At 40.0% G+C, this 16,372-nt stretch overlaps 1 protein-coding gene across 1 annotated transcript in view; it reads right to left on the bottom strand.

Moving 5' to 3' along the window:
- Window positions 1-16,372, bottom strand: part of DCHS2 (dachsous cadherin-related 2) — a 223,280-nt gene that overhangs the window by 94,591 nt on the left and 112,317 nt on the right. The window contains exon 3 of the mRNA XM_055336271.1: window positions 1,194-1,425. Coding sequence (XP_055192246.1) covers window positions 1,194-1,425 — 232 coding nt within the window. The remainder of the gene's footprint in view (window positions 1-1,193; window positions 1,426-16,372) is intronic.

The following is a 16,372-nucleotide window of genomic DNA, read 5'->3' as shown; positions in this document are numbered from 1 at the left end:
ATGTTCACAGCAGCCAAGTTGTGGAAACAACTTAAATGTCCAACAACAGATGAACAGATAAAGAAAATATGGTACATACCTACATCAGAATAGTATTTGGCCTTAAAACTGAAGGAAATCCTGCAAAATGCAACAGTATGGATGAATCTGGAAGATATTATGTTGAGTGAAAGAAGCCAGTAACAGAAGCACAAATACTACATTATTCCACTTACATGAGGTCTCTGAAATAGTCAAAATCATAAAATCAGAGAGTTGAATGGTGGTTGCAACAGGCTGGCAAGGAGGGAGAGAGAGATGGGAAATTGCTAACCAATGGGCATGAAGTTTCAGTTAAGCAAGAAGAGTAAGCTCTAGAGATTGTACGTTGTACCTGTAACAACAATAATCCATTGTATGCTTAAACATTTGTTACGTGTTCTTACTACAATAAAGTAAAATTAAATTAAAAATTTGTAAAAGGAGAAATGCAAAAGAAAAAAATTTGTTTTGTTTTGGTTTTTTAAGCATCATTTTGGGACCAGATATCTTCAATATCTCAGAAGTACTACAATGTAATATTATATACTTGAGATTTTAGATTATATACTTGAGATTTTAGATTTTCTTGTGATCAAGTATTTCAAACATCACTCTGTTAACCAATAAGAAGGGGGTGATAACCTCCTAAATTTTTATTATTTCCAAAAGACTCAGTTTATCCACTGGACTTCTTTGGCAGATATGCAATTACCATATTAGAGAAGTAAAAGGAGCTTTAGATATCTTATTTATTCATACACTGAAATCATGGCCATCATCCTCCGATGGCAAGATCATATGAACGGAGTGAATAGACATTTGCAAAATAAATATTACTGGCCAGCTGCTTCTCATAATTTACTGCCTTTAACCCTCACAAAATCTTGCAACATAGGGATTGATAGCACTGCTTTTAAGGTGAAGAGACTGAAGCCAATAAAGATTATAAGACCAGGAGGAAACAAGGCTTGAACTCAGATCCATGTCTCATGTAACTACAAAGCCTTGGTTCTTTACAATACACCTTGCTGCCTTCTGGAAGGTGAAGTGAGTCCTGCAACATCCCTGCTAAAACCAAAATAAAACAGAACAACAAAACAATTTTTGCCAGTTTTCTGGCTGTTACACAGAATCTGTTGATTTCAGAGGAAAACTGTTCCAAGAGCACACACCTGTAGTAGAGTCGATGGTAAAAAGGGATGACAGGTGTCCAGGAATGAGCTCATAAGCCACTGTTCCATATATCCCAGAATCCCTGTCAGTGGCAAGAACATTGATGATCTCGGTGCCTGGCTGGGTCTGGCCACTAATGCTCGTCACGTACGTTGATGGATTAAAGACAGGTTCATTATCATTCACATCCTCCATTTCCACACGAACAAAAGCTTGGGCACTTAGTCCACCCTGTTGGATAAATGAGAAATGATTACAAATGGATTTCTCCTGAACACTAAGATGTAGAATAATTCAAAGATCCTAGAATAGAATTTTAAAAGAACAACAAAGATACATATTCATTTTACTTTTAACCTTGAGATATGCGTTCACGTGTATCCGTCTGTGCTTCAGCACTGATTCTTAAATATGAATGAGGTTATCACTTAAAACTCCTATGAGGCAATAATTTCAGACTACAGGCCAAAGATATTCAAGGCAAGTTTTTATTTTGTCCAAAGAGAAAAAAGAAAACCCAACACTTTTATCCCTGAGATAATTTTTAACTGCTAAAGAAGAAAGGTAAGGAAATTTTGGAGCAAGATGTAATTCAGAAAAGGTTGTCAGTGAAAGTCTCACTTAGAAGGAATAGTAAAGATTGACCTATAGGAGGGAGCTAGACTTCAGTAGTCTGGAGGAAAAGCATAACAGATAGAGGAAAGAGCAAGTGCAAAGGCCCTGAGACAAGAGCACATTGTACGTCCCAGGCCTCTTTGGGAAACAGCAAGGAAGCCAATTAGGTGATGTTAGGATGGCAAGGGCAGCTCATGGAGGGCTCTATGGGTCTCTCAAAAAAGGACTTATTGGAGGGTTTTGAGCAAAGGAGTGGCTTGAATTGACTTAGATTTTAACTGTTACTCTAGCTGCACCATTCAGAATAAACTGATGGGCAGCAAAGGGTGGAAGGAGGGCAACCAGTTAGGACCTTATTAGAATCATCAAGTCTGGAGCGGATGGTGGCAATGAAGGTACTTATCCTAAATATCCGGTATCAGATTTGTTTTGGAATTCTGAATTTTTTAAGTTTTAGAAAGATAATAGAGGGCATAAAGGAGTAGTGGTGGTGGTAGCAGTAGTAGCTTTAGTAGTGGTGAGAAGTAGATCCCATACTGTTTATTTTGTGTTGCCTCCAACTAAAAATCAGAGGAAGGGGAGAGAATACAATAGAGGAAAATAATCCTCTGCAATTTTTACTTTTCTAAAGTAAAACATGTGTTCCTAGTTTACAGCACCATTTTCCATTTCTGTCTGGTGCATTTGGATACTTTCATCTTTGACAAAAATCCTTGGTAAGTCACAACAGCCTGGGCTTACTCACTCACTTACCTCTCTCTCCCTCTCTTTCTCTCTCCCTCCCCCCTTCCCTCCCTCCCACTCTCCATTACTGTTCAGGGATGCACTGAGCAAAGAGGAAGAAGGATTCTGCAGAAGAAAGCTTTGGCAGGAGATCAAGGGGGAAGCTCATGCTCACAGGGAGGGAGGGCAGAAAGAGAGTATCCTCTGGGATGAGGCTAACAACAAACCTGCAGATGGCTCTCAGGCTCTGAGGTCCCAAGTACCCTAGGTACTGGGAACTAAAAAACCATTGGGAAATACACCTTCAAAAATAGAGTGGTTTTCCATGTTCTGAGTTGAATAACTTGCCAGGGCCATGTCAATTAGTAAATAGAACAGGAGAAATGGAGGTTGGCTACGACTGTGATGAAAATAAGGCAAGTGCCCCACTACTCTCCCCTTCTCCCCTCCCTGCCTTGTGCTTATAAAACAACCTGGGGCTGTGTCTGCCGCAGCCCTGCATGACCTGCAGGTCCACAGTGGAGGGCAGCAAGAGGGGCTGCAGGCTGATGGTCAACAGATGGAGTCCCACATGGCATCTGACAGAGGCCCCGCTGGTTCTCCAACCTGCCTTCCTTCTCCCTTGTTTTCCTCTGGCCTTTCCTTTCCCCTTGCTTTAATACTTCTCCTCGGGTTCCAGAAGCCAGCTCAGTTTGAGGAGGGGGTGAGAAAGCAGGTGGGAGAAGTGATGAGAAAGTGGGGAAGACGTGAAGAAATGGGTATCGCTCCACTTAGGATCTTTAAGAACAAAGATGTTAATTTCTAGGCTGTCCATGAAAATCCTCAATCAGGCAACGCTGCCAAAAACACGTAAAATGTTAGATGGACAACATGAAAAATATATCCTCATGAAACAGTGAATCTTTCTGCAGGAAAATTATCATAGATCTCAGGTTTCCTGTTGTAGGAATTCAATTTTCATAATTGTCATCTGTTGAATTCACCAGTGGTGGTGCTTTTCTCTCATAACAACCATTTGTGAATGTGTATTAAGTGTATTCTGTGTATCTTCTCCTTCTATTGTTCTAATCCCCCCCTTTTAAAGACTTTTATGGTTTCTATCATTTTTACAGATAAGAAAACCAAAGCACAGAGAAACTAAGTGACTTGCCCAAGGTAAATGAGACTGTTCATTGCAGATCTGGAAATGGACCAGAGAGTTCTCCGTCCCTAAAATTCCTTGTGACTTCTTTTAAATTAGACTTTTTAAAGTATTGCGATGAGATAAATTCTACCTTTCATGAAAGGCTTGTTTAAACACAATGGTAAGGGCGATGTCAACCACAGACTCAGTCTTCAAGGAAAAAAGGAAGGCAGAGTCCATGGACTTAAAATCTATGCGACAAACACTGTACAACTGGGTTTACAGCACAGCAGAACAATCTGGAGCCGAATGATCTAGGTCTAATGCCTGCCCTGCCTGCATCTGGGATGATAGACTGGAGAAAATCAGATAGTCTGGGCCACCTCTTCTGCAAAGCAGGAGACCTGTTCACCTTGCAGGCCTGTTACTGGAAGGAGGGATATAATATGTATGAAAGTACTCATAATGGTTAATCACTATCAATAATAAGATTTCATAGACTCATTTTTCTAAACACTTGGGGCCAGATAGGTTTGTCTTGGAATGTTTCAAGTTTTAGAAAGGCAAGATAGTGTGTCTACTTAGTCAGGTCTGGGGCAGTACTGCATAACCAAACACTTGATATCCTGCGGCAAAATGTATGAATAGACACATTTAGAGGGATTTCAAAAAACATGGATAGCTTTTTGTCAGTCCAAATCAGCTTTCTCTCCAAATGAGGCTTTAAAACTTTCCATCTTGAGAGGATGTTGAATTAGGTCAATTCTAATGCCCGTTCCAAGTTTCTGTTCTAATCAACTATGATGGTACTATCTGCCCCTTCTTATTATTTCTTTTGCAATTGGAATCTTATAAAATTGTGTTGTATAATTCTCTCTTCATGCAGGGCTATCATCAATCTCTCTGCCATCTTTAATTTATACCAAAACGTTTAAGTCATTACTTTTGATTGCTAATATAATACTTGTATAGATGGAAATAAGTAGCTCAATAAAATAAAACAAACTTGCCATCTGAGAGCTTTGGGGGCTTCAGAACTACAGATAGGGAATTGTGGATCTTCATGATTCAGACGTAGGCACAGAGTAGGAACACTAAGTGGAGAGAAACCTCAGTGCTGAAGGGATCCTTGAGATGGGTCCTCAAGAAACAATCAGGACTTTGGATCTCCAGCTGGTGTGCAATTCCAAGAGTCTAAGGAGCCTTTTGAAATTGGGAGATATGGACCCAACATTCGAGGTGCTAAAGTTTGGCTGCCATCTGGGTATCAAGGAGGGCCTGGTATGGTCCCTTCCAATAAGGTTCAAGGGAAGTCTTTGTTGTTAGTGATTCCAATTCAGAAAGCTGGGAAAATACTGGAAAAGTTAGTTCAAAGAGTTATAGACAGATTTTTTAGCAAACTAGAGGAGTTCAGGATCCAGTCCACTTTAGAGATAGATAACAAAATCTTAAAGAGAAATGAACAGAAACAGAATCTGGTCACTGAAGCCATAGCCAGTCAAATCCTTTTCTTGCTTTACTTCTGCTTCTTCTCTATAAAAATCTTCCCCCAGCTTCTGAGGGTGAAGTGCTGCTAACCACTTCGAATTAGGTGCTACCAGATTCAAATTGATTTTTGAAACTCTTTAAAGAAATTTTAAACTCTTTAAAGAAATTGACAAACAGAAACAGGTGAAAATAATACCCTGGAAAATGTAATAGCATTTAAACAAATCCTCTGAGATGTTGTAAGAAGAGTCAGCACACTAGTGTGGATGGAGAGGGGGATGGGTGAGTCCAGGGAGAGGTCCGGCAGGGTCTACAGAAAAGCCTGGAGAATCAGATTCATGGAACCTGACTAACTTTGCTCTGTACATCAGTGGATTCAATCAGTAAAAAAATGTGGCAGGTACACCTCCATATTAATTTATTTTACTTTTACTATATTAATGTATTATCCATATTAAAACATCACACAAAATGGAGTTTCAAACGATAAAATTCAAAGTTCTGTTTTCTTCCCAAATCCTTAAATTAAGGACACTATTGTTGTCCTTAATGAAGGGGCACGATCAAATCTAAGTGTCAGAGATATCTGAGGTAGTAATCAAAAGTTGTGTCTTGGGGCGCCTGGGTGACACAGTCAGTTGAGCATCTGACTCCTGATTTCAGCTTAGGTTGTGAACTCAGGGTTGTGGTATCAAGCCCTGTGTAGGTTCTGGGCTCAGCAGGGAGTTTGCTTGGGATTCTCTCTCTCTCCCTTTGCCCCTCCCGACCATGTTCTCTCTCTCTCCCTCTCTCTCTCTCTCAACATAAATAAACAAATCCTTTAAAAAATGTGCCTTAAAAATGAATAAAGGGGTTCCTTAGCCCAAAAGTTGAGGAAATACTGAATTAACCAAGTCAAATAGGTCCTGTGCCTCAGGATTTCTCCCAGAGGCTTCCTTATGCCCATTTCTAGAGGGGTAAGTTTTAAGGTGTTTCCCATTCTTATTTGACCACTGAACCTTCTATGGAAGGAGCACATCTGGAGACAAGTATCTCACACAACACAGTGTGCAGAAGGCTAATCTGAACTGATTTTTCTTCATTTCTCTCATAGTGTTCACCTCCCAAGTCTCTGTAATTAATCTTCTGTCCATCTGGTCAAGACTACCCTGATAATGCAGCCTCTAAGACATGCTGAGTCAGAACTAACCAGGTAAGCTACTTACAGACCTGGCCCTTAGAAACTGTGTGATAGTAAATGTTTGTTATTTTAAGCTGCTACGTTTGGAACAGGTAATACACCCCATAAAGTCTATCCCTGAGTATTTCTTAACTTTGTCTTATTCTTTCTCATTCTATCAACAAGTCGTGGTTTGTTTTGACATAATTTTAATCACTTAATTTTTTAAATTATAGTAAGAAAGAAGAGTCTGTCACTATAGTTTTAAAGATTAGGTGATTAAGGATGTCGAGGTGGTTTAGTTGGTTAAGCATCTGACTCTTGGTTTTGACTCAGGTCCTTATCTCACAGGTCCTGGGATGGAGACCCGTGTGGGGCTCTGTGCTCAGTGGGGAGTCTGCTTGAAATTCTCTCTTCTCCCTCTGCCCCTTTCACTTGTGCTCTCTAAAATAAATAAATAAATCTTTAAAGATTAGGTGATTAAAATTAAAATGGGAATGGGAATTACCTCAGATGGGAGGTGGGGGGGATGGGTGAAATAGGTGATGGGAATTGGGGAGTGCACTTGTTGTGATGAGCACTGGATGTTGTATGGAAGTGTTGAATCACTATATCATACACCTGAAACTAATATTACAAGGTTAACTAATTGAAATTTAAATAGAAACTTTTGAAAAATATATAGTAAGAGACTCTTAATCTACCTGAATTCCAATCCCCTCAAGGCATGCCCTGAAAGTTGGGAGTAGTTTGGGAAAGCACCAAGCTTGAAAACATATTGGAAGCTGGTTGTCTAGGGCAATCAGCAGATATGAAAAAGTTTCTGCCATTATATTTATTTCTACTTTAGCCATTGTCTGCCATTCATTGTCTCTGTTCTTGCATTCTAGGCCGCCTCAGGCTCTTAACAGTAGAATATTAATATCTCATAGTTCTTGTGGGCTGCAGTTCTCTTTGTCAATACATTTTGTAAGAGTTCATAATTCAGTGAGCAGAAGTGAAGGGAAATGAAAGTCCAATAGGTTAAGGAAAACAAACAGAACAAAACAGTAAGCTGTGGGGTCACCAAAGTCAAGAGAAGCAGCATTCAAAGAATCATTTCAAGTTCACTGAGAATTCGAATAAACGAAAATAAAGAATTTCAGGATGTGGCACACAAGAAATCATGTTTTATTAGAGAGCAGTTTTACTAGAGAGGTTGGTTGGAAAGAATGGATCAAAGAAAGACAGCAAAGTGAGGAAAGGAGAGACAACTATTTTAAGTTGATTTGCTGTCAAAAAAGAGGAAAAAAATGGTTTTCTAAAAAGGTACATGAAATTTAAAAAGAGATCCTTTTTAAAGATGAAAACCATTATTATGCTTTGAATGCTTCTGAGAGACATTCAATAGATTTTCAGGTATTGGGATCCCTGGGTGGCTTAGTGGGCAGTGTCTGCCTTCGGCCCAAGGCATGATCCTAGAGTCCTGGGATCAAGTCCCACATCAGGCTCCCTTGCATGGAGCCTGCTTCTCCCTCTGCCTGTGTCTCCGCCTCTCTCTCTCTCTCTCTCTCTCTCTCTCTCTCTCTCTCTCTGTGTGTGTCTCATGAATAAATAAATAAAATCTTTAAAAAAATTTTCAGTTATTGGTGATGCAGGAAAAAGAGAAAATATTTACAAAAGTGATGCCCTTAGGAAGGCTATACTGGGTGGGACACCAAACATTAGAGAGATTTGTTTTTGATGAAAACAGACATCTTTAACAAGGTAATAGGAAAGAAAGCAAGGAATGTGAGCTGATACTAGGCAGGAAGGTCAGGATTTGTCCCTCAAGCAATTACATGGTAGTATTTTATTTTATTTTATTTTATTTTATTTTATTTTATTTATATTTATTCATGAGAGACACAGAGAGGTAGAGACTTAGGCAGAGGGAGAAGCAGGCTCTCTGAAGGGAGCCTGATGCTGGACTTGATCCAGGACCCAGGATCATGACCAGAGCCAAAGGCTGAAGCTCAACCACTGAGCCCCCCAGGCATCCCTAAATCTCTAATCTTGTTCTTCTTCAAAAGTATCTTGCCTCAGGGCATCTGGGTAGCTCAATCAATTAAGCATCTGACTCTTGGTTTCTGCTCAGGTCAGGATCTCAGGGTTGTTAGACTGAGCCACCCAGGTTCCCCCATGGTAGTATATTTTTAAAACCGGTAGGCAATCAGTTTGAGATATAGTTCAGACAATCTAGCTAGAAAACAGGAGCAACTGTGTGGCAGCTTATTCCTGAAATTGGGGTGGGGGGTAGTCAGTGAAACATAAGATAGAACAAAAGCAGCTGAATATTGGAAAGTGAGATAACATAATCTAGTAAAATTAAAATGGATGCACCCTAAGTTTCAGTTATGCAGGATGAGTAAGCTCTGGAGGTCTCATGTACAGCATGGTGATTATAACTAATATTACTGTATGTATACATGAAATTTGCTGAGATTAGATAGATCTTAGGTGTTCTCACCACTTAGGTGCACTTAGGTGCACTCACCACATGTGAGGTGATGGACATGCTAATTATCTTGACTATGGTAATCCTTTCATAGTGTATGCATATATCAAATTATGGCTTTGGGGCACCTGGTCAGCCCAGTAGGTTGAGCCTCGGACTCTTCATTTCAGCTCAGGCCATAATCTCAGGGTCATGAGATCAAGTCCTGCATTGGGCTCCATACTCAGTGGGGAGTCTACTTAAGTTTATCTCTCTTTTCTCTCTGCCCCTTCCCCGTCCCCCCCCCCAGCTTGCATGACTGTGTGCACTCTCTCTCAAGTAAATAATAAATCTTTTTTTTTAATTTTTTTTTAGAATCAATATGGCTTTGAATTTCAAACCAGAAAGCTTCCTCTACTTTATTTTATTTTTTTAAAGATTTTATTTATTTATAATAGAGAGAGAGAGAGAGAGGCAGAGACACAGGCAGAGGGAGAAGCAGGCTCCATGCAGGAAGCCTGACGTGGGACTCGATTCCAGGTCTCCAGGATCACGCCCTGGGCTGAAGGCAGGCGCTAAACTGCTGAGCCACCCAGGGATCCTCTAAATCTTTTTTTTTTTTTTAAGAAAACATGATATTGTACACCTGGATGTATATGATTTTTATTTATCAACTATACTTCAATAAAGCCAATGGAAAGATGAGTGTGTGCTTTCACTCTGCAAGTTTGCTTCTAGAGATCTATCTGCATTAGACGTAACTGTGCAGTACAACTTCCATAGCCAAGTTTTATCATGTATATATAATGGTGAAGGGCTAACTCAATTTACTTTCTATATTGCTAGTCTGATGCTACCCTCCCCTAAGCCTGCAAAGGCAAGATAGAATTGAAATAGCTTATCTCAGACACATATTTCAACTCCTGAATTCAGATGTCACAAAAAATAGAGATAGAATGTTAATAAATACATACCAAAAAGAGAGATTCATTTGGTAAAAATGAATGGGAAAAGGAAACAAGGAATTAGAGATAAGCACGGAATAATTAAACCTAAGCACTTTATTGTGGAAAACCACTTGCTTTCCAATGTAATCCAATTGTTTCCATTATGCAATTTTATAGTATTCTCATGGCTTCCATCTATGAGATAAACAGCAGCAGCAGTAGCAGCAAAAAAATAGATTATTTCAGAAGTAATACCAGTAGAATAGGAGAAGTGATTAAGTTAAAAAATATTGACAGTCATCACAAGGATAAATATAACAGCAGCAAAGAAGCCCAGAACATCTAGGTATTTCATAAGAAAAAAATTTTCTATCGATAGATAACAATCTCCTAGTGACCACCAGCAAATGTGTTCCTAGCAGTTTTCTTCCAAAGAGCTTTCAGGATATATAGTAGAAAGGAAAAAGTATCAGAGGAAAGACCATAGATTATGAGGGTAATTATGTAAATAAAGTTAAAGGTCTTCTGTTAAGATGCAGTTCATTGTTTTGAATAAATTCAGTCTGACCTAGAATCCAATATCCTGAACCTAAAATATCTTGTCTGAGTTCATTTATTCTTCAAATCCAAGCTAGATTGTTATCATCATTGTTACCAGTCTTTTTTATTAGGGACATATGCTACTAGTAGATATTGCACAGAATAATTATGATGGATGCAGGCTTCACCCTGTAGAAATGCACAGTTCATCACAGAATAAATTTATAAAGATTATGCAGGCAACAGTATAAATACTGCACACTGGATAATACATATATACACAGATGTACACACATGCTCACATAAGCACTATGTTGCTTGCCCTTGTATTTTCTGAGGCAAACAGAGGAAAGTTGGAGACAATATTAAGTACAAAAAAACTGCACAGTAAGCTGTTAAATGCTTATGATTGAGATGGAGGTGGGACAAATTTTGTAGTTTGTCTTTAAAAATGCATCACCAGGCCTGCCCCAGTGAGGATCCACTTCTTGGTGGGCTGCACATGCAGCTCCCTCCTTGGGTCTCCCTGTGCGGCTTCAGACCCACATTATGGTCAAAAAGGAGAAAAGGCCACTATAAGGGGAAGAAAATGTCCGAGAGCTGGGGAAGGAGGAGACCTTGAAGCTCTGATAGGCCACCTCCAGACATGAGATACTAAACACACTCAAATTGTAGAAATGCACATTCCCCACCTTCACCAACATTGAAAGTGTTTTTCTCTGATCATCCTGAGAAAGATAAATTGGCCATATTCCCTACATAGATCTTTGGGTCTTTCATTTGGCAACTAAGGTCTGAGACCAAGTCAAACCAACGAGGGGTCCTTTAAGTCAAAGCGGATATCAGATGGTAACCTGGAAGACATTGTTAATTCTTTTTTTGGTGTTTTCAAGGAGGGTATATGGGATTACATCTATCGTACTATGACATGCATGACTTTAATCTGGATGCATTAACGTGGAGCAAGCTGTCCCATGAGGAACAGGGTCCACACCCAAATTGGGCTGCCAAATTTCTGTCACTCCATGGGGGAGCATAACCATGAATGGAGGCTATTGGAAACAGTCAACAAAGGTGGACAAACACACCCTGCATTCAGATACGCTCCACTAAAGTCTGAGGAAGGAAAAAAGGAAAATGGGTATGGATTCAGATTATCCCCTGGGGAATATAGTTTACTCCTAAATCTAGCATTTTGATAGCTGTGGTCTGAATGCCTCAAACACTGCTTTTGGGGGATGTCCATAGTAAGAAAGAAGAGTCTGGAAGCATACTTCTTTGATGAGTCATACTTCTATAACACCACAAAGAGCCTCTGGTTTGCAAGAACAGCTAAAGGGACTGGGTCAGAGAAGAAAAAAACCTAAACAAGGCAAAAAAAAAAAAAAAGTGAAAAAGTAGAGCAGTGAAAGTGATAATGAGCAGGAATGTGGGGAAGCCGCACCCAGGAGTCCCTAGGTGGTCAGAAAGGTCATCACAGAGGATGGGGCAATGATTCGCATTGAACAAATGCTCTCCGCCCCAGGTGGCAGGAAGAAGGAAGATGATTCTGATGAAGCCAGTAGCCCTTTGACAGAGCTGAGTCCTTACACCAACGCCATGCTGACCAAGAAGCATGAGCTGCTCTATTGTTTATGGGGGCATGTCTGAAACAGGTGACTGCCAGTTTATCCTGAATGATTTGTACTACTTTGAACCCCACAGGATGGAAAAATGGAAGACATTAATACAGATGGATTCACAAACTCAAGAGCAGCCAAAGGAGATAAATTTGGAAGAGGGCAGAGATGAGGTAAAAAATGCAGATGAAGATGAGGAGGAGGATGACATCAGAGAGGAAAGTGGGGAGGAAGATGAAACGGAAGAGCACTCACGTGTGGCATCTGATGAAAAGTATGTGGGCCACCTGCCCAGGACCTAGTAGTAGTGGGTGAGGCTTGCAAGGCACCACATGGAGCCTGACACAACTGACAACAAAATGCTGAAAGGAGCCCAGGCCATGACAAAAACTGTCTTTGATTACTTAAGATGTTACGCTGGAACAAAAGTGAAATTGGATAGTGAATTCTCTCAGTATCACTGGGTGCTATTTCCAATACACTGAGTAAAACAAGGGAGCTGCAAAGGTTGTCTTTTCCAGAGCCTTAAGTATACCAACAGCTCTGGTGAGCCCTACGCCTTCCTTTAGGAGGGGACTCTGCACCAGGGTGGTGTCTGAGCCCTGTCCTCGGTGTTCCGATGCTTTGACACTGGGCCTTGCCGATCCTGGAAGATTGCCCAGGATCAGGTGAGCATGCTTTTCCAATGCAAACCCATCAATCTAGAGCCCCAACCCCAACCAGATCCTTTATTGGGCTTTCACCACTCCAGGCCACTACTCACCTGCCCTAATTACTCCAAGGGAGCTAGAGATGGCCTCTAGGCCCCAAGGTTCGTTGAAAGTACTCAAACTAGCCAATCCTAAACCACCCTATTCTGCTTTTCTCATTCCTTCCCTTGCCCACAGATCCCCCCCTCTCCCGTCCCCTCACCTACCTCAGTGCTTTCCATTGTGCACATACCCAGCCCACCCCATGGGGTGGTGTATGACACCTCCTCCACCCCCTGTCCCATCTTGGAATTTATGAGTACAACAAACTGTTTTTTTTTCGATGGCAGCCATCTCCTTGCCCATTCCTAATAATAATGAAACCAATAGTAAGCCACTCAGGGGACACAGCAGCTCCAATCTGTGCCAGGGCCTGGTTTAGTATGAAATCACCTAAAGAGTAGGGTGAGAATTTGAATACGAAGTACCCATAGGGAGGTTGTTTCTGTTCAAACAAAACTAAAATATGTTGTGCTTCGTTGGAGCGCTTTCCTTCTACAAAGCAAGGAGTTTTCAAATAGAAGAATGTTATGCCTCACACACATCATTGTCTTAGTCCATTCCAGCTGCTCTCACAAAGTACCATAGACTGGGGGGCTGACAAACAACAGAGACTGATTTCTCACAGTTCTGGAGACTAGAAGTCCAAGTTCAGGTGGCAGCACAGCCAAGTTTGGGGGAAGGCCGGGAGACTGCCAACTTTTCCTGGTGTCCTCAATTGGTAGAAAAGGCTAAGAGGCTCTCTGGGGTCTCTTTTTTATAAGAGCACTAATCCCATTCATGAGGGTTCCACCCTCATGACCTAATCACCTTCCAAAGGCCCCACCTCCTAATATCATTACTTTGGGCATTAGGTTTTCAATATATGAATGGGGAAGGAAGTGTGTACAAATATTCAGACCATAGCAATCATCAGCCTGGAGATGGTCTCTTCTCTGATTTCTAAAAATTATCAAAAAGCTGTGCAGAGCTTGTAAACATTTTATTGGTTATTTTAAAAATAAAATACCTTTTGGCTAGGAAATAAAGAGTGCATCCCATTTGTTCAGTCTGGGAAAGCTCTGTGGAGAGATGCTGTGGCTAAAGATGCACGTGAACATTGCAAGAGAGTCTGGTAAGCTGAGAGGAAAGGGAAGCATTCTTCATAATGTGTGTAGACTCGGCTCAATAGGAAAACAGACGAAAGCAAGGAGGTTTAAATTAAATATCTGGGTTGATTTTTTTTATTCCACTGCCAATAATCGTAATTAATTGCACTGCTTTGGGGGGATAAAAAATTTCCGGCATTAACCGATCTTACTTCTCTTAAGATAATTTCTTTATACACTTTTATAAGATCATCTGAAAACCAACTAATTAGAAACAGATGTTCAACTACTGCAGAATTGGATTTAAACTGGTTACTCACTTCTAGGATGGGCTTTTACAATTGTCTCAAAACCTATTAAGAATATATTTCTTGGGGGCACCTGCATAGCTCAGTTGGTTAAGTGTCCAACTCTTGATTTTGGGTCGGGTCATGTGCTCAGGGTCATGCAATTGAGCCCTAGGTTGGCCTCCAGGTGGAGTATGGGGCCTGCTTCAGATTGTCTGTCTCCTCCTCTCCCACTTCCTCTGGCTTGCACATGCACATATCTCTTTCTCTAAAAAAACAACAACAAAAAAAGAATATATTTCTGAAGTCTTGCATTAATATTTGTGTGTGCATCTATTGAGCTTTAAATAGTCACATAGATTTGAATTAATCTAAATTCCTCTGTTTATCCCTATTTTTGTTTCCTACATCTTTTCTTACAAAGAAGCAAGAATTCCTAAAACCACATCGTTAAGGGTTGATAAAATCTAGTCAAATCATCCTAGTTTTACCAAATATAAATGACTTCATTTTCATGGTAGTTTCTACATGTTTACTTGTCGTAAATATATTTTTTAAGTTTATTTGAGAGAGAGACAGAGCAGAAAAGGGGCAGAGGGAGAGGGAGAAGCAGACTTCCCACTGAGTAGGGAGCCCAATGAGGGACTTGATTCCGGGACACCGAGATCATGACCTGAGCTAACTCAACCACTGAGCCACCGAGGCACCCCATGTAGTAAATATATTTAAACTCATTTTTTCCCTAACAAATTATGTCTTAAGTAGGTGAATCTGACTATTACTTTCAAAACAGAAAGTTTAGACCAGATTGGTGTTAGTAGTACCCAACAAAGGAGTAGTAAGCAGATAAAAAAGAAACAAGGAAAGTCTCCCAAGCAGAATAACTGAAAAAATAAAAACACAGAATAGTATGCATAGGTTATCTTTGCTGTAACATAATGAAAATTGAAAAAGCTGTTTCTGAAATGGACTTGGAAATGCAAATGGAGGGGATCCCTGGGTGGCTCAGTGGTTTTGCGCCTGCCTTTGGCTCAGAGCGTAGTCCTGGAGTCCCAGGATCGAGTCCCCCACCAGGCTCCCTGCATGGAGCCTGCTTCCCCCTCTGCCTGTGTCTCTGCCTCTCTTTCTCTCTGTGTCTTTCATGAATAAATTAATAAAATCTTAAAAAAAGAAATGCAAATAGAATAGCCAGAAAAGCCAAGGCAATCTTGAAAATGAAGGACAAAGCTAAAAGGATATACAATATCATGACCTATTACAAAGCTTAAGCAATGAAGAGAGTTTGATGCCAGTACAGAGGTAGATAAATAGATAAAAAAAAATAGGAGGGTGCCCAGAAATAGACATATACGTACATAAGCACATGATTCAGGACAAAGAGACACTCCAGTGCAATGATGGAGAATGGTCATCTTAGTATCCATATTAGAAAAGAAATAACAAGCCTTCCTCCTACTAGATTGAAAAAATGAGTATGAAAGGTTAAACAAAGTTTTCAGAAGAAAATGTAAGGTAATGCCTCATGTCTCTAAGGTAGGCATTTACTTCTAAAAAGGACAAAGCATCAGCTTAAAGATAAGGAAATTGATAAATTAAGCTTTATTAGAATTAACAACTTCTGTTCCTCAAAAGGCACTGCTAAGGGAGTAAAAAGGCAAGCCAGAGAATGGAAGAAGATATACACAATAAACATATACAACAAAGGGCTTGAATCCCCAAAATATAAAGAATTCATATACAGAACAAGAAAGGAATCCAATAATACAATAGAAAATAGGTAAAGAACTGAAAAGACATGTCACAAAATCAGTTCTACAAACAGTCAATAAATTTATGAAACAGTGCTCAATTCATTAGTAATCAAGGAAATGCAAAGTAAAACCCCAATGTGATACACCACTGCATGAGTACCAGAACTGTTATAATTAAAAAGACATTAAATACCAATTATTGGGAGGATGTGGAGCAAATGAAATTCTCATACCCTATTGGTAGGAGTATAAATTGGTACAGTCATTTGAAAAATTGTTTGGCTTTCTTATGATCTAGCAATTCACTCCTAGATATATACTCAATAGAAATGCTTGGGGTGCCTGGATGGCTCAGTCCGACTTTTGATTTCTGCTCAGGTTATGATCTCAGAGTCATGGAATCAAGCCTTGCATTGGGGGGTCATTGCTCAGTGGGGAGTCTGCTTGAGATTCTCTCTCTCTCCTCCTCTGCGCCTCCCCTGCTTGTATTCTCTAAAAAACTAACTAAATAAAATCTTTAAAAAAAAATTCTTGCATTTCTTCACCAAATTACAGGTATAACAATGTTAATAGAAGCACTATCTGTAATAGACTAAAATGTATGCTATCAATCATAGAATAGATAAAAAATGAT

Source organism: Nyctereutes procyonoides, unplaced genomic scaffold, assembly GCF_905146905.1.
Source record: "Nyctereutes procyonoides isolate TBG_1078 unplaced genomic scaffold, NYPRO_anot_genome, whole genome shotgun sequence".
NCBI classification, from domain to species: Eukaryota; Metazoa; Chordata; class Mammalia; order Carnivora; family Canidae; genus Nyctereutes; species Nyctereutes procyonoides.
The sequence above is the reverse complement of the archived record's forward strand: the minus strand, read 5'-3'. Positions and strand labels throughout refer to the sequence as shown.